Source organism: Emydura macquarii, unplaced genomic scaffold, assembly GCF_026122565.2.
Source record: "Emydura macquarii macquarii isolate MOO-44397 ecotype Brisbane River unplaced genomic scaffold, CSIRO-AGI_Emac_v2 contig_2422, whole genome shotgun sequence".
Taxonomy (NCBI): Eukaryota; Metazoa; Chordata; order Testudines; family Chelidae; genus Emydura; species Emydura macquarii.
The window spans coordinates 35,767,638-35,787,284 of NW_027132559.1; the positions used below are offsets into that span (position 1 = coordinate 35,767,638).

Consider the following 19,647-nt stretch of genomic DNA (forward strand, 5'->3'; position numbering starts at 1 on the left):
GGTCCCCAGTCTGATTCACCTGATTCAGGTGAAAATGGGAGACCACCTTAGGCAAAAAAGCCAGGTGCAGACATAGCTGGACCTTGCCATTGTAAAACACGATGTAGGGAGGTTTCGATGTTAATGCCCTCATCTCCAACACTCACCTGGCAGACATGATAGCAACCAGGAAGGCGTACGTAAGGGAGCATGAGGCCATGGGTTCGAAAGGCAGTCCAGTGAGTCTGGAAAGGACCAGATTCAAGTCCCACTGAGGAGAAGGCTCCCTTATCGATGGGAAAAACCTTTCCAGACCTTTGAGGAACCTAGTCATCATTTCATGTGAGAAGACTGTTCTACCTCCCACCAAACAGTGGAAAGCAGATATGGTTGCCACATGGACCTTAATTGATGAGAAGACCAATCCTTGTTGCTTCAGGTGGAACAGGTACTCCAAGATCGTTGGGATCGACGCCTCAGTCAGGGACACACCATGGTCAATCTCCCAGCAGGTGAAGCACTTCCACTTAGCCTTATAAGCCGATCTGGTTGATGGCTTTCTGTTCTCCTGGAGCATACACTGAACTTGGGTTGAGCAGACCTGCTTGTCTTATTTCAACCACGGAATAGATGGCGAGAGGCCAGCTCCAGGTGAAGCAGGCGACCTTGATCTTGAGATAGATGGTCTGGGCACAGCAGCAGGATCCAATTCCTGGGTCCAGCCAGCTCTACCAGCATCCCAAACCAATGCTCTCTGGGCCACTCTGGTGCCACAAGGATGACCTGTGCCTTGTCTCTCTTCACTTTCAGGAGGACTTTCTGAATCAAAGGTATTGGTGGGAAGGCATACAGGAGTCCCTCTGACCAAGGGAGGAGAAAAGTGTCTATGATGGAGCTTGCACTGAGGACCAGATGGGATCACTTGTGGTCAGAGCAGAAGGACCTGCTGAGTTGTTGACCCCTGGGAGGTAAATGGCTATCGGGTGAATATTGTGGCTGATGCAAAAGTCCCAGAAATGCATGGCCTCTATGCATAGGGTAGGGGATCTGGCCCCACTTTGTCTGTTGATATAACACACAGAGGCCGTATTGTCCGTGAAAATCTGCACCACCCTGTTGGCAAGGTGTGCTAGAAAAATTGCACAGGCTAGACGAATTTCCCTGAGTTCTTTGATATTGATATGTAACTCCAGTTCCCCTGAGGCCCACGTGCCCTGGGTCTTCAGGGAACCAACGTGAGTTCCCCATCCCAGATCCAGAGTTACCGATGGCTGGGGTGCTTCATAGGGTATTCCCAAGAGGATGTGATCAGGACTCAACCACCATACCAGACAGGTAAGTATTTTTGGAGGGACCGTAAGTATCCTGTCCAGGTGGTGCCTGACCGGAGAATAGACTGACGCTAACCACATATGGAGGGGTCTGAGATTCAGCCTGGCCTCGGGAACCATGTATGTACAGGGTGCCATGTGGCCCAGGAGGCTGAGGCACACTCTCCCTGTTGTGAGAGGAGAGGCCGAAATGCAGGTAATCTCTGTCACAGCCCGGAATCTTTGCTCTGGAAGGAAAGCCCTGGCCCTGAATGAGTCCAGCATTGCTCCGATAAATTCTATTCTTTGTACAGGGACTAACACCGAGTTCTGTTTGTTTATCAGAAGGCCTAGCACCTGACAAACACCTCGGGTGATCGAAATGCTGCCTTGATCTCCCCCTGAGGAGGCAATCATCGAGGTAGGGGAACACCTGTACTCCCCTTCTCCTGAGGTACGCCGCTACCACTGACATGCACATGGTGAAAACTCTTGGCGCAGTTGAGAGGCCAAAAAAAAGGCACCACAAATTGGTAGTGGCAGTCTCCTACCATAAATCTCAGGAACCTCCTGTGACCAGGGAAGATCGCATTGTGAAAGTAGGCATCCTTTAAATCAAGAGCGGCGTACCAGTCACTTGTATCCAAAGATGGTGGCTAGGGACACCATGCAAAATTTTAGCTTTCTGAGATACTTGTTCAGGCGCCTCAAGTCCAGAATAGGCCTTAGCCCTCCTTTTGCCTTTGGGATCAAGAAGTTACGGGAGTAAAAACCTCAACCAACACAGGTCTCTGGGAACCTCTTCCACTGCACTCACCTGCAGGAGTGCTCGCACCTCCTGTTCGAGGAGTTGCTCATGAGAGGGGTCCCTGAAGAGGGACAGGGAGGGAGGGTGGGAAGGCGGGAGCGAGGCAAACTGGAGGGTATAACCAATGGCCATTGTGCTGAGCACCGATCTGTCCAATATCACTGCAGCCCAGGCTGGGAGGAAACAGGCTAAATGAGAAGAAGTGGGGTGGATCCATGGGTAGAACTGGTAGGTCACTCTCAGGCGCACCTTCAAAAAACCTGCTTTCCACCCCAATTACGGCGGCTAGAGCCCGGTCAAGGGTGGCAGATGACAAGCGGCCCTGGTGCATTTGTAACCTTTGTTCTTTTTCCTATAGGAGTCTCTGCAGGAGTGATCCCCAGACTGCTGTTCATGCTGGGGCTTGAAGTGCCTCCTGGAAGAAGAAAGTGTATAGAGGCCGAGGGACCGCAAAGTAGCTCTGGAGCCCTTCATGCCATGCAGTCGGGCATCTGTCTGCTTGGCAAAGAGGGCCATGCCATCTAAGAAGAGGTCCTGGATAGATTGTTAGATCTCAGACAGGAGACCCAAATATTGGAGCCATGACGCCTGCCTCATCGATATCACTGAGACCGTGGTCCTGGCTGCAGAGTCCATCACATCAGAAGCCACTTGCAGAGATGCCCTGGCCACCAATCTCCCCTCTTCTAAGATAGCCTCGAACATCTGTTTGGAGGAGGGGAACAACGAGTCCGCAAACTTGTCCAGCGACTGCCCGATATTAAAATGGTATCTACTTATCAGCACCTGTTGGTTCGCCACTTTTAGCTGCAGGCTGGCCGTAGAATAAATTTTTCAACTGAACAAGTCGAGTCTCTTGGCGGTCTTTGTGTTTAGCAGTCGAGCTGACTTTCCCCTGTCTGTCCGTTTCATTGGCAATTGTGACCACCAGGGATCCCGGTGCAGGGTGGGTATAAAGGTATTCAAACCCCTTTGCCAGAACATAATAATATTTCCTTTCTGCCCTCTTTGATGTGGGGGGCAGGGAGGCTGGGGTTTGCCACAGGGCCAGTTTAATAACCCCCTTATGGACCAGAAGGGCCACTCTACTAGGAACTACCAAGGCCAGTATTCCAAACAGCTCATCAACTGGCTCATCCAACTCCTCTATCTTGAAGCCCAAGTTGGAGGTGACCCTTTTCAATAAGTCCTGGTGCACCTTAAAACCATCCATTGGCACCGCAGATGAGGGTCCCGTGACAGCCTTGTCTGGTGACGATGAGGAAGAGGCTGGTACCTGAGCTGGGGAAGGGCCCTCCGTTCTGGGTGGGATGGAGTCCCTGGGGCCCAAGGCACACAAACCTTCCTGGTCCAAGTCCATGTCCAAGTGTGTGCCGCGCTCTGAGAGATGAAGGACTGCTGCACTGAGGTTCCTCTCATGAATCCAGCCTGCGGAATCCCAGAGGGGAGCCCACACCAGTACAGCCACGGTCCAGGCCATTGGCCTTGCAGCCACGCACCTATTGGTGGTACTGTGAGGAAACAGGCACCAGAGTCAGGGCTTGTGTAGCCTGGACAACTTCATCGCTGTTGGAGAATGAGATGCTGATATCCAATGGCCATGGTGGCACTGTCTCCAAATACCTCACGGTGCCATGTGAGATGCATTGTTGATGTGCCAGCACTGGAGAGCAGCCTGAGGAGCCTCAACACTGGGTGTAACGGGACCGGCTCTTGTCCTTGGGCTTCCTGAATGAGCTAGGCGAGCGGGGTCATGGTGCCAGGGATACACCCCGTGAGTCTGGTGACCTACGTTGATCTGCTTCATACCAGTGCTCTGCTTGGTGCTGTTCCTCCAGCGAACAGCAATGGGAGCCCAATCTGACAGTATCCTGACCCAAAGAGCGTGGCTTGGACTCCGAGGACTGCCTGCGCACCGGTGAGCGGTGCCTCAATGGTGGGAACTGATGAGCAGATCTGTCCCTTGACACACTGCCCCGAGATGCTGGTGCCAGATCTTGGTGTGGTGCTCTGCCATCCTTCAACGTCTGCAGTATCGGCAGTGCCAGGAGGGCATTCATAGCTTGGAAGGCTTCTAGCATCGATAGCGTAACTAAACGTTGAGGGTCTCTACCATTACCTGGAGTTGGTGGGCCCGGTGCCAGGGTCGACACTTGCTGAGGCGAGGGACCCTTCTGAAGCAGGGAGGGTTGGCGGCCCAACGCAGGTCTCTCCAGTTCCCCCTTAGCCTTCTCCACAGGAGAGCATCCCCATTCCATGCGGATCTTCTTGGACCTCTTCTTCGGAACCGGGGAGGGAGATCAGTGCCGGGCGGATGAAACGGCACCGGAGGGCACTGTGCACCAAGGCTGTTGTGCTACATTAGTACATTATCTTATACTTACTTACTAACATAATAAAATCCTTATACCTACATCATTTCTATTAATACCAATTTTAACTTTTACTAAAAAGAAATAAAAGAAATCTTATTTGCCCTCTCATTGCCCCATGATTTACACATCAACCACAATTAGGTTTCAGGATGTTCCCAAACATTCATACATAGATCTTAACAAACAGGGCCCCAATGTGTCATAAATGTTAAATCACAAAATGTTTAGGCCAGATGTTCCCATTCATATGGTTAAGCAGTCAATTATCATAGTGGAGCCTGGGGTGGCATGAACAAACAAGCAATGTGTCCAGAACACCCTTATCTATAATGCCTAGTTTTATTCTTTTTCGGTGTGAGGATTAACCCCTGAGTTTTAAATACATATACATGGTCTGGACCTGCTCTGATTCAGGCCTACATCACAGTGCTGGGGCCTACATATCCCAGACTTTCTTGGTCCGCGGGCAGAAACTTTTACAGATCTTACATCTCTCACTGATGTGGGCTTCCACCAGACACTTTAAACAACTTTGATGAGAGTTGCTCTTCAGCACAGCCTTCTTACACGAAGTGCAGGGTTTAAACCCTGGGGAACGAGGCATGCACCAACCCTGGGATTCTAACAACTAACTGTAACCAAATAAGTAACTATATACACTAAAACGATGAATAAACCACTAGGGAGAGAAGAAGAACTTGTGAAGGCAAGAACGTTCCACCACCATCACTGGCGGCAAGAAAGAACTGAGAGGCAGGGGGAGCCGGCAGCCCCTATAGTCGGGTGCATGTGCGCGCAATTGCAGGGGGCACTAGAGCCAGCTTGTACAAATAGCACTAAGGAAAAAAATTTTCCGGCACCAGTGCAGGTGGTGAGCACCTAAATTGGGAATGGACATGAGCAAGCACTCAAAGAAAAACATACACTACTACTGTTATAGGCTTTTTTAAGCCCTTCTAGTGTATCATTCATAATCAATGTTGTATTATGTTATTGTATATATTAAAATAATTAAAGTATCCCTATAATATTTTGCTTAACAATTATAGAATAGTTTACCCAAAACGCAGATTACAAATTAGTATTCTGTTAATGCTCCTACTCTAATTAGATCTGCTAGTCTCTCTGTGCCACATTCGTTTAAACAAAATCAGTTACTCAGAAACTAAAAGCTGGGATTATTTTTATTGTTAAAGATCTTTATCAGGCTGCAATTATTACGAATTCCCTTTTTATTTGGATCAGACTAACCTCTTCTGACATCAAATAGATCTTTTGAATAGGTCTGTTTACTGAATATTAGACAATAAGATTACATTCAAAGCAAACATGGATTCTGTTTACAGTAGCTACTACACATACACAGAGAACACAGATAACTAGATTAGGGTTGAGCATTTGAACAGGACAAAAATAATTGGTCAACTGACTGGTGAAATACTGATCAAACACTGTCAAATGTCAGAAATGGTCGAATACTTTAAAGCACTGATTTATTAGAACAGTAGAACAACAGTAACAAGAATAAGACTTTACGATCTCTAATATGCTGAAAGAATAATATGATCATTACCTTCCTTAGCAAGGTAAAGTTGGTATTTTGAATGTCCATTACAAAAAGGACTGAAATAAAACACACACACATAGCATAAGTGCATTTTAAAATGACTTTTTTCTTTTATAGTTGCTAGGTAAGCAGCAGGCCAACTCTTCAAACAGCTTAATGGTGATGCTTCTATTCTTCTTGTTGAGGATGAGCTCTAATGACTATGAACCCTTCTCTCCGTTCCCCACTCCATTCTGAGTTAATTTTTGTATGTGTGTCCAGTTGGTTTAAATTGTAAGCTATTTGGGGCAGGGACTGTGCCTTTTCACTTATTTAATGTGCTTTATAAAGTGCCATACACATTGATGGTCTCGTAAACAAATAAAGATATAGCCATGGTGTATACTAGAAAATTAAGTCAGTTTAACTACATTGGTCAGGGTGTGAAAAAGATTCCAGCCAATTAAGATGCTCAGCTTTATATTAGTTCACCTTTTTCCCAAGGTTGCCTTAGCATGTAGTAAAGTTAGTGATCAAGACATTTAAGTAGGCTTGCTAACAGACAGCTCCGCAATACAATAAAAAAGGTAGGCCATGACCTATATCAGGGCATTCTTACTGAAATATTTGACTAGTTCAAATAACAGGCTGTCAATTGACATTAGTTGACCAGTCAATTGACCCTCTTGCCAAGCCTAAACATGGTGACTCACATAATTGGGTAACACAGTGAGCAATGATTAGGTGATTTGAGAAGCTCTATTTACAAAAGAATAAAAACTAAAGCTACAAAAGCAGATTGAGCTGTGTTACTCATTGGAAGTTTCTGGGTGAGGAGACAAGGGATAGGTAGCTATGTTGTGCTCTTGCACGTAGGAGTCTCAGCCAATGTATGTACCATAAACATATTAAATTTGGGAGTCACTATGGGAGTTAAAGTATTAACTAATCTCAAATCTGAACAAATGAATCTAAAAAAGCACTAGCTCAATAGCAGTTAAGGCTTCTACTCTCACTTTGATCAGCACTATAATTAATGTCAATGGGGGTTTTGCACTGAAGGAGACAATATTTATCCAAGTGCTTTTGTTTTTAAGTAAATTTAATCTTCTTTTCAATTATACATGTGTAAAAAGTTTATTTCTTACCTGCAAATTAATTTCTCCAAAGCCAGAAAATGCCAGTCTAGTAGGCAATATGATCTCCCACCAGCAGATGGAGACAGGAAATAAACCAAACTTTGAGACTTTAACCCCTAAAAAAGTAAGCTGTATCAGCTGAGTACTCCAGTTCAAGATCTACCTAAATAGTGAAAGGTAAAAGTGAAAATAGAACCTCAAAAAATAATTCCACTTGAATAAGAACGAACAAGCTTAAAAAACTTTATCTAGGACAAGTGTGTGCTATAAAGGAAACATGAAATGCAAAATCAAAAATAACAGCACACCCAAGTTTAACTAAAATCTGTAAATCACCTCTAGAAATAAAGAGGGGGCTCTCAAACTTTCAGTATTGCAACAAACACAGAGTGGGATCTCTGCACTGGTATATTATTGGATTTTGAGAAATTAGATTAGCAGGTGTGAAAGTAAATTACTTACCTATAGATTTAGATGTTGTGATAGACCGTTATTCTTGGGCACACGAAGTGCCAAAGCTGTTAGTTCACAATGAAGCATGTAATGTCAGCCTCTGCAGTGAGAAAGAAGGCAGCTCCTAGTGCTCCACATTTTCTTATTGGTTACAGCTTGTAAAGGAATCTCCATGTGTAGCTGCAACATACCAGACCAGCTGCACCACAGCCTGGCCTCTTCAGCACCCTTTCTAGTCCGTCTCTCTAATGTCTCATAAAATTTTTAAAAAGATTTACTTCTCCTCCTCCTCCAGAGTCCGTTGTTATCAATTCCATAGGGCCTCTGATCTTCTTGGCTACAGCTCCCCAGAAGTATTTTGCACCAGCTATTTTGGCAAAGATAACAGCAGCTTTGGACTTCAAATTCCTAAACTAGTCTAGTTCCAAGGAAGCATTTCACTTTCACAATTAATATAAAAACATCCAGCTAGATAAAAATATATCTGCTTTGCCACAGCATATCAAGTTTTTGACACACAGTTCCTCGCCCTGATGGTGATGGACACAAATATCTCCTCAAGCCCTCAGCCAAAGCACCAACTGTGGTCCCTGTTGAAAGGAGGCTAGTCAACATAACTAGCTTTGCCTTTGATTAGGTTCTAACCTAAAACCTTGAGAAACAGGAGCTCACTAGTAAGCACAACCTATTTAAAAACACTGGGAGTGAGTCATGCGGTCTTGAGATAAAAATGATTATGAAAGCTTCTAAATCTAATCCTCAACTGTCAATTCTTCTTCCTTCATCTGAAGAGTAAGGAGTTTTAACAAGTGTTTATGGCAGACTACCAGAGATCTTAATTTGTTTTTCTTGCAATTAATAGTTTGCCTTCCACTGGAAATGGAAAAAAATAGAATTCTCTCTTTTTCAGTTCAGGCACATGAAGCAGGAGTTTCTTACCCATAACTTATTCCTTTTCTTTAAAAATAATTATGAAGAAATCAGAAAAAGCATAATCTTTCCTTTTGTAACAGATCTGTGGTGAGGATTCCAATAACTGAATTTTTTTAATGTGTTTTTGTCATTTAAACACATTTGTCTTGGGAACAGCAGAACCTACTTAGTATCAAGTGAAACAAAAAGTTGGGTGAACTTTCTGGTTGTCAGAAATTACTTCTCTGACTTCCAAAGATAACAGTCACGATAGTGGGAGCTTCTGCAGCAGTACCCAGTGTTAGAACAAATATAGGATGGGCCTTGTCCAACTAGACATCTGCAAAAGCCTGTATGCAAATTTTGTAGCGACACAAAAAAGCACAGACCGATGTCTAAGTAGTAGCCTTACATCTTGCAAAGGATCTTGCATCTACTCAGAAAACCATGTAGAAATCACCCTGGTCAGCAAGCCTTGATGATCACGGGCTCTTTTGCATGTGGTTGAATGAAGCTCTCTGATTCACTCACCTGCCTGGCTAGAGAAGCCTTAGATTTCAAAGCTCTTTCAGAACTCTGATACAGGATGAATAGGAGGAGATCTGAACTCTTCATTTCTAGCATCCTTTCCAAAAATGTGTGTAATGCCTTCCTAATATTCAAGGTGTGTAACTTTTTCCCCTGTCATACCTAGAAGATGGACAAAAAAAGGAAGGAACACATCAAGAGCTAGACAAAAGCAAACAACCATTGTTAGGAGGAAAATAAGAGACGCTATTTTACTCACCAGTTCGGTTAAAAAAAAAAGCAGTAAATTGCTGCAGAAAAAAACCACACCCTCATTAATTTATACAGTGACATGTCATTTTATGTAAGAGAAACTGAATACTCTTTTCAGTTGTTCAAAAGGAAGATCTGCAAGAATACTAAGGATCAGGCAGTCCAAGGCAGCCAAAAGGAGATCAGTGCCTCAGCATGGTTTTAGCAACATGAAGCAACCTCACAAAGAAAGATGTCTGAACCTTTGTTAATCAGTATGCAGATTTAGAGTAAATGCATAGATTAGGAACTGACTAATTGTTAAAAATATGTAACAAATATTTATGAAAGCAGTGTCTTTACATTAAGCCATTATTCTGCTTACCTACATGTCTCCTGTAGAATTAGTTACTTTGCCTTTAATCTTGCCTCACAATGCACCAAAGGTATATGGATGGACTTTAAAAATAACATGCCTTCATCACGTTAGGAATTCCAAACCTTTTTTTTCCAGTCTGACTTATTATCATGATTTTTTTCTCTCTCTCTCTCTCTTTTTTTTTTTTTTTTGTAATAAAGGCCCTTTGGAAATAACAGCTTAAATCATATTCTACTTTTTCCTTTAAAAAAATTAACAAATTTATATTACTAGAACTAACATAATTTCAAAGGATGAAAAATATGTTGTGCATCTTAATTGAAAATACCAGCTCTAAATTTAAGATAAGAATGTGACAATAAAAATTAATTTTGCCCCAATTCCCTTTCAGTCAAAGATCGGTTTAGAAAGGATTTTGTTTTTTAAAAGTCCAAATTCTTCCTCTCCCATCACCCATTAATGGATTGAAATTTAATGGAATAAAATGTAATGTAATAGCACAATGTAACTATTCAAAATATGAATCAGACACATTGTCTGAAGATTACGGTGTAATGCATTGAAAGCACTTCTCATTAATTCTCATGTATTAAATTAAGTTTGAACCAATGAGCACATGCAAAGTTGAAAGTGAAACCTTTTAACATAAAAGTCTGAGCACAAGTCTTTGAGAAATTGATACAGAATACTGTCTGTTAACATTACAGGAAGAAGCAGATCTCTGTGGAATAAAACTACTCTCCTTCCTCCCCCCAATTAAGTTAAACATAAGTAGCATATACAGTGTAAATAGCATATGTGCAAAGATAACAGAAAAAGTGCAGTTCATTTACAAAAAAGTTGAAATAAAACTATTAATTGATGTATGTTTACCTACTGATAATTTTCAATATGAGGCAACATATTGTGTCTGTTGAAATTTAAATAAGTGCAGTATAAAGAGAAACATGGTTAATAGCTAACATTTTACTATACAAGTCCTAAAATTAGATTCATAGTATAAAACTTCTGTTAAATCCTTCATTTTCCCCCATAAGCATACATTAAAAAGTGAAATGGTTACAACATTAATGAAGATCACATTACTAATCTTTTGAGATATCCAGTCCCATTCCCCTTTTTTCTATGTAATTAGAATCTTCATGTCCTTATTTTGTGTAAAATACAATTCCCAAGAAGGAGAGTTGAAGGATCAAAATATTAGTATTTCGCAGGCAAAGAGATTCTAAAAAAACACCTTTGACAAAACGAGTTACTGTTTGTCAGAGTCCAGATAGTCAGTAAACACTGACAAAAGAGGAAACTCCAGGAATCTACACAATACTTGTCCTTTGTGGGAATGTACCATTCATGGATGACTGAAATGACTTTTTTACTCCCAGCCAAATGTGCTCTGAGGCTTTCAAAAGGAAGATGTTTTTCATTATCCATTTTGAAGGGTCTTGCTTAGAGATGGTAAGCAATTAGAACCATAATCTAAAAATTCTATAAGCAGGATACATATTGTATAACTAGGATAGTTTATCAAATCTTAATTTCTAAGTGAGATAAAATAGCCTTTTTGCTATTCTATTTATGTACTATATCCTTATTGCTAGAAGAAAGAAGTAAAAAAAAAAAAAAAAAAAAAAAAAAAAAAACACCATGAAAATGACTGACTGAAGTGGAAGCTGAAAGATACCTTGTGAAGGAAGAGGGGATTTGTGTACACCATTACATAATTATGGCAATCTATGTATAAAATGGTCTATAGGAAGCACATACAATTTTAACTTACCAAGAAGCCAACACAATAAAGAAAAAATACCTTAAAAAAGAAAAATTGAATCTACAGTTATACATTGAGAAAGTCACATTAAGAAAAATCAAGGCGAGTACTCAATATACAAACTAAAAACAAAGAACTGAGGAAAAACCTTAAGTCAGTACAAGGGATTTAAAATAGACATTGTCAACCTGAAAAGAATGTCTAAGAAAGGAAAATATTGCTAATGTAAATTGAGTTTACACAATCTATCTTTCTGAGGGATTTAGAGAAAAGAGAATTAGTATTCTGAATTTTGCCATAGTAGGAAATAAGTTCAGTAGCAAGATCAAATATTGAACTGAATCCCCCAATTTCTTTGGAGTGATGAAATAAAGCACTTAAGCAGTTATCCAAGGCAAACTGAGTTTATTATAGTGCAACTGTCTAAGGACTAAATTTCCTTTGAGACTCTTGCAAGAAGAATCCCTGAAAAAAGGATAGTAAGAAGTGCTGTATCTATATATAAAAAAGTGATGCTTCATGTATCCCTCCAGAGAATTTAGTATTCCTAAAAAGATAAGATTACAAAGGCCATGGCAATCCTAATAGTGCTGTGGTGCTAAAAGACTATGGTATAAGAATTAAACAGAGCTTTGGATCAGGCCCAGAATAACTATATATTTCTCTACAATGGTTCATCTTATCCAAAAGATTAGTAACTGAAGACAGATGTCTCCCGCAAAGGTACAGAAAGAAAGCAAAGCCTCTGAAGACTGATCCAAAACAAGTTCTTGTTAGAATAAGTGGCAAAATTAAAAGCTCTTGATAATGGACATTTGGAATCATTTGTACTTTGCTGCATGGTCAAGAATAATACCCTATGGTTATATTTTTGTTTTGTTGTCCTCATATGGAGATGTTCATGATACAGAGTAGTATTTATGGTTCCTTTTTAATTTCTCTGCTCATTCCTAAAACATTGAACAAGAGCATGATGATTTAACTGCCTTTTCCTTCAACAGAATAAAAAACATTTTAGGGGAGGAAAGGATGGATTTTTAGGATCCTTAATGGAATCCTGCCCTCTTAATTAATAATTGAGCCTTTTGCAACTCATAGGTTATAGTGCAACTGAATTCAGTTATTTTTCATCTAGCGTTTCTTGTATTTTTTATGCTTTTCTTATTTTGATTAAAATGTGTTGCATCAAAAAAAATTAAAGGGTCATATTATACCCTTCTATATACAGAGCAGTGGAGCTGGAAGACACAAATTAAGAATGCCACCTCTGCTGCATCAATATCTTCAATCCCACAGAAGATCACAGCAGAGGGTCAGGATCCATCCATACAAGAGAGAGTAAAACAAAAATCAGCATACAGCAGACACATAATTACAATTCATGCACACAGAGGGAAGTGAGGAATAGGATTTTTAAAATGTTCTTTTAATTATTTTAATGTTAGGAATCAGGATTTCCAGCTACTCACTGTACACAGATTCTTCTACAAACAGAAATCAACACTTTAAAATGTGTGTCATTCTTTCAGGTCTGGATCCTCAAGATGTTTGATAAGTGGTAAAATCAAATGGGGAGCTGACGAGTCTGTCACTGGAGGAGATTATTGGTTGCTCCTTTTGGGAAGACAGAGTGTTGGCTTTTTTTCAGTAAGAATTATTTATCTTTCTTCAAGAAACTCAACTCTGCAAATATCACCTTTAGCACCTGGATTCTAACCTCCCTTTTTGTTAAAGCTGAAAAAGCAAAACAGACAACTCTGGCAATACACTGAATAATAAAGCTTACGTGTTCATACTTGTTTATTTAGATGTCAGCATCTTTTGATAAATTTGACCACAAGGTATTGTCGATGCTCATGCAGACCATAGCTGAGATATATGGGGCAGCTCAGGTGCTTTGTTTGTATATTTATTTTTTGCTTTTTTTCGAGAAAAGCAAGAGAGCAAAACTGGGTAAATGCCTATTTACTCAGAGAATGCTCATGAAGACATAAAAAGGATTCCAGTTCATCATCCTTTCTATCCAATATGTACATAAGCTTCCTGAGAAGACCGGCAGGCATTATGGACTAAAGCATGTAGATGATGTGTGTATGTACATGAATTTCTCATTTCCATTTTACCGGATCTGGATAATGCAATTGACTGGCTTTTCCAATGTCATCTCAGCAATAGTTTGTTAAAGACCTAACTTGCTGAAGAATGATCTGGATAAAATGGGGGTTTATGATGTCTCTAAAAAGCAACTATAGGAAGTGCAAAATTATACATTATATATCCCTCAACAAACTATTCTCTCTTGCTCCAAAATTACTAGAGATCCATCCAGTCAGCAGCAGTCATCCATGCTGGTGAGAAAGCTGTGATCTTTTCTTTCAGATGCAGATCCACTTGGAAACATTGGCTAACATAAAATGTATCTGTGCGCGTTCATTAGCTGTGCTTCTCACAGACAGCATATTAAGTCTGTTCTTTGCTCGCATTTGTTTCTGGGAATAATTCATGCTACTTGTTTTGATGTATACATTTTTAAATAGTTTAGGTGCCAGCTACTTTAAACTACCCATCTCTTTGTGTGATACTATGGCAGTTCAGATCAGCTAAACTGCTCAACCTTGCTAGCCCCCAGGTTAAAAAATGGCTGATTTTAATAGAAAACAATTGTAGTGATATAAAAGATGGGGCCCTTAATTTGGGATGTGCCCCCTTTAGCACAAAAAAGCTCAAGTTTGCTAACCTTTGGGGCATGCTCTCATGTTTATTTTTTCCTACCAAATTTTTTATAAATTGTTTTGTGGGAGGGGTGGATGTTCTACTAATTTAATGTATAATATTCTTAATGTAGTAAAGTTGTTTGCATATTTGCCTATATCCTAGGATGATCACATTTTATAAATATTAAATACTGAAAAAAATCTGCAAGGATTTTTAGGAAACAATTAAAGAAACCTTGGTACATGACATTCAGTAGATGAAATTAACAGTTCATTGATCATTTTTTAATTCTGTGTATTATACTGAGATTAAATGAAAATTTATATATTTAATAATGAAAATTGGAGGTTCCCAACTAAATATTTTAAGACAACCATCCACTGAGAGAAACAAAATATAACAAAAATCATATCCAAGTGACATTTTTTTGCTTTAACAAGGGTGTTATTTTGAAGAGTGGTTTTTCTATAACATTAATAACTTAATGAAATAAAACCTCAGAAAAAATATAGTAGTTGCTATCTGGAACTGAGAACAGAATACATAATAGAAGCTGGCACACGAAACTGACTCAAGAAGAGGCCTCTCATAAAGCGATTATGGAATGCACTATTCTTAAAATATGCAACCTTCACTTCCCATAGCACAACATCTATATATTTTACAACTGATCCTTTTGTATCCTACATGTACATTTTCAGATTTAGCACATTCTTACAAAAATACCTTTTTAAAATAATCCTTGAATGAAGGCAAGGAAATTGAATGTTTCAAATTGGAGCCCACAATTATCTAAAAGATCAAATTCAAAGGCAACCTAATATATGTTTAGCTTTATTTTCACTTATGATGTATTTATTTGTAATAAAATGGTAATAAGTTAAAGTGTTGAAATTCACTACTTGAGCAAAAACATTAATCGGAGCAGAATAATTTCATTAAAAAGAAAATGTTTCTATTATATAGTAGCACTTTCCATTTACATAGCACCGAGCCTTAAATCAGAGATCTCAAGGTGCTTTACAAACATTAATATGTTCTGCCTCAACACCCACATGAGGTAGGGAAGTATTACCATCCCAAGCTTGTATATGGCTGTTAGTAAAAGAAACTGCAGCACACGTTTCACTACTTTAATAAGCTAATAGCGAGGAGAAAAGGAGAGGGAAGGACATAAAACTAAGATACATTTCTGTACTTGGAGTTCTATAAATACAGGTTCAACCATTTCAGAATGTTAAGAACTGGCCAAATTCATGCTTTAAGACAGACAAATTAAGGTACTACGGCTGTGTAGGTGCCCTACCAACTCAGCTCCTGTTTAAGAATGAAGCAAAGATCAAAGGTGGGTAAGTATGGAGGAATATGTTTAGAGAATGCCAGTTGTTACTAGTTTTCACCCTCAGGTTCCTTCTCCAAGTCCTTTTCTCTGCCCCCTCTAACTCTCTGGGCTGAGTAACTAACTACAATTGCAAACCTGTTTTTGGGAGAGTATATCTGAAAGATACAGTAGTTTCGTGTAAAATTACACATGGCTCTCCAAATAGCTGCCTTACATTTATCAAAGGAGACTTAGCCCTGAGCCCCAACAATGGCATCTCAAATAGCCATGTAAAGCTGGATTTTTTTGTCTTTAAATTAACACATAATCACACTCCAGAATCTAAGATAGCTATCATTTAGAGGAAGAAAAAAAAAAGTTCAGTTTTTCAAAACAGTGCAGAATTTAGCCACACAATGACATCTTCCATTTATGCTGAGCACCCCATAACTCCAGTGGAAATCAATGGAAGCAGCGGATGCTTAGTAAACCAAATATCAAACTAGGCCCAAGTTGGTACCCTCAAAATCAGTAGCCATTTTTGAAAGTTTTGCCCTAGGAAATGAAGACTATTCATTAGCCACAACTGCTAAACTGTGGTTCTGTAACAGAATTTTAGCACAGGCATTTCTCACACAGCTTGCAGCCAGGTTTTCTCTAGTCCTGATCAGAGAAAATGAAGGGGGAGACCTTCTAGAGCCTTGAAATTATCACAAATGAAATACAAAATTATTCTGTGAAACTTTCAGGGATGCACAAGGTACAAGTGCCAGCAGTTCCATGGTCCAATAGAAGGTGGAAGAAAAACGTTTTTTATGAACTAGACACTTTAAATGTACACAGAGTGAAATTCTGGGTTGCACCTCTAAAAGGCACAGCCCAGGAAAAGCTGATGGTGCTTTAAGCCACCCTTCAACTCTCCTGGATCCTAGGCTGCTCCAGGGGCCAAAGTAGTCGCTTTATGACTGGAGCTGGGGGGCTGTCTCCCCACTGCTGCCCAAAATCTTGACAGTCTGTGCGCTATTGCCCTGCCCACCACCCAGCTATGTCCACACATACCTCTATGTCAAGCTCACAAAAATGTCTTCAGAAGAGAGCCTGGGGCTGTTGTTCTTATTTCCTTCACTGAGGGAATTCTCCCATAAGTGTATCCAGGTTGTCAGAACCAGAGGAGGATGGTCCAGTGGTTAGGGTTCTTAGTTAGGACTTGGAGACCCAGGTTCAGTTTCTTGCTTCACAACAGACTTCCTATGTGACCTTGGGTAAGTCACTTATTGTCTCTCTCTCATTTCCACATTTATAAAATGGGGATGATAATACTTCTGTACTTCACAGGGGTGATGTGAGGATAAATACACTAAAAATTGTAAGGCACTCAGATGCTATAGTAATGGGGGCCACATATGTACATAAGATAGATAAATTAAATTCTCTTTATGCTTCTCCAGCCCTTTTACCTGACATTAAAGTAGGGGTGATAAGCTGATGGTATGTCAAATAACCAAGCTCTTAGCTTCAGTAGAACTGCTTCTAGTGGTTTCAGAGTGCCACACAAACAGAAAAGAATAGTAAAGTCAGAGGTCTCTGAAGGTGTATTTATGGAGAAATACCCTTCTCCCCAAAAATGAAAATTTTACTACATCCAAAATAATGTTTTGCCTCCCACAAAATGTTTTGCATTTACAGAACTTAAACTTACTAGTGATAAAATGCACTATAGCAATTTTAATTAGAAAAACGCATGTTGAAATAGATCTTTAAGTACCTGATTTTTAAAATTTCTTACAATTTTAGTATTCTGTACTATTGCACCTTTATTGCAGGGCAGCTGTATATAAATATAAATATATTAGTATAAAATTTGTCAGCAAATGAAGAATTATTTCACATTATAAAAAGGGGAACTACATCAATTTCTTCAAGATGGTCTTATTTATTTCCATGGGACCAGAAATTCATGTAAATCATACAGGAAAATATAGAAGTCCAGACAGATGTTGTTACTACTCTAGCAAAGTTTCTCAATCACAGTCTAACTTACAGCTGGTCCTGCAGCTCTACAATTATGTACTCCAGCTGTTCCTTCTCCATTTTATGGGAGAGATCCATATCTTCAATCCTCTGTAGTAGTAGTTTGTTCTGTGAGACAGATTCAGCCAACTGGGTTTCTCTAAGGCGTACTAGCTCTTCGAGATAACCCTGGAAATGCAGAAATAAATAAAAAGCTTTAGAGAATAAGAAACAGTTACTCATTGTGTGCAGTAACTATGGTTCTTTGAGATGTGTACACCTATGGGTGCTCCACTCTAGGAGTCCTGGCATCTTCTGAACCTTTGACCAGCGATTTCTCATAGCAGTGTCCATGTAGCCCATGCATGCGTGTTACTCGCTCTCATGCTCTGTGCCATTGTTATATAGCCCCGCACAGGCGAACTGCCCTCAGTTTCTTCTCTACTGCAAAGTTCCACAGCTGAGAACTCTGAAGCAGAGGGGAAGGAGGGTGGGTAGTGGATCATCCACAGGGGGGACAAATCTCAAAGAACCATTGTTACTGCACAAGGTGAGTAATCTGCCCAGGATGAGTAACCATTTCTTCTTCTTCAAATAGTGTCCCCATGGGTGCTCAACTCTAGATGAGTAACCAGCAGTTTCCTCTAAAGAGGAGGGGGCTTTGAAGTGAAGTCCAATATCAAAGAAAGGATAGCTGAGTTGAACGCAGCATCAGAAGCAGAATTGTGAGTCAGTGCATAATACTCAGCAAACATATGTACAGAGGTCAAAGTTGCAGGTCTACATATTTCAATGATGGGAACATTTTTGTGAAAGGCTATAGATGTGGAACTAGATCTCAAGTGAGTTTGTATGTTTGAGGGTGCTTGGATGTTACAAGATTGGTAGCAAGAACTAATGCAGTAGAATAGCCACTTCGAATATCTTTGTTTATAGATTGCAGACCTTTTTGATCTGTCTGCGATGAAGACAAATAATTTGGGAGCCTTTCTGAAAAGTTTAATCCTATCAAGATAGAAGACCAGAGCTCTCAAGACATCAAATGTGTGCAACAGTGCTTCTTCTTTGCCTAGGTGAGGTTAGCTAACATGGAACTCAGAAGATATTTTTGGTAAAACTTGTGGCTGTAATGTGACCTTGTCCTTGAAATATGTTGTAAAAGGTGGGTATGCCATAAGGGCCCCTAATTCCCCAACCAGTCAAGCCAACATGATGCCTACCAGAAATGCTGTTTTCATCAGAAAATGGAGGAGTGAGCAGGATACCATTGGTTCAAACGGTGATCTTGTAAGGCATTTAAGAACCAGATTGAGGTCCCAAACCACAATTGGACACTTTATTGGTGGAAAGAGATTTCTGAGCCCCAAGGAACCTCATTGTCATTGGGTGGGTGAATATGGAATAACCTCTGCTGGAGAATGAAAGCTGTGATGGCTGCTAGGTGGACTCTACTGGAGTTCAGCGAAAGCCTGAGGTTTTAGTTCTAAAGTGCAGTCCAATATATCTGGCAGCGATATGGCTGTTGATTGAATGTGTTTGAGGACACATCAGCTGGCAAATAGTGTCCATTTTTGTAAGTAAGTGTAGCGCATAGACTATCTTGTGCTGTGTAATAGCACTCTTTTTACTTCCTCTGAGCAGGTTTGTTCTAATCCCGTGAACCACTGAGCAGCCATGCTTTCAGACAAAAATATCTGAGATTGGAGTGAAGGATCTTCCCACCTTCCTGGGAGAGGAGATGAGGAGTGGCGTGGAGAGTGAACACTGAGTAAACAGTCAGCTGTATCAGGTAAGGTAACTATGTTTGTCTGAGCCAGGTCAGAACTGTTAGAATAACTCTGACGTTTTTTATTTGAGTAGAACTTTGATATTAGAGGAGTCAGGAGGGAACATGTACAAAAAACCCGACAAACAGTGAAGGTAAAAGGCATCCCCCAAGGATCGGTGACCCCACCCGCCTCTGAAGCAGAGCTGGGCATATTTATTGCCATGTTGAACAGATCTATTTGAAAGGTGCCCCATTGCCAGAATATGTAGTGCAGTATGATGGGATCTATTTCCCACTCGTAGTTCTGAGAGAAGTGCCTGCTGAGTGTCTCTATGGTCACATTCTGAACTCCCAGAAGGTAAGCTGTTGTGATGATGACCTGATTGTGTATACACCAGTTCCAAA

The 19,647-nt window shown here is 40.4% G+C and overlaps 1 protein-coding gene across 3 annotated transcripts in view; it reads right to left on the reverse strand.

Moving 5' to 3' along the window:
• Window positions 1-19,647, reverse strand: part of RUNDC3B (RUN domain containing 3B) — a 158,000-nt gene that overhangs the window by 46,485 nt on the left and 91,868 nt on the right. For all 3 annotated transcript variants that reach the window (XM_067562260.1, XM_067562259.1, XM_067562261.1), the window contains exon 8: window positions 17,506-17,663. In XM_067562260.1, coding sequence (XP_067418361.1) covers window positions 17,506-17,663 — 158 coding nt within the window. The remainder of the gene's footprint in view (window positions 1-17,505; window positions 17,664-19,647) is intronic.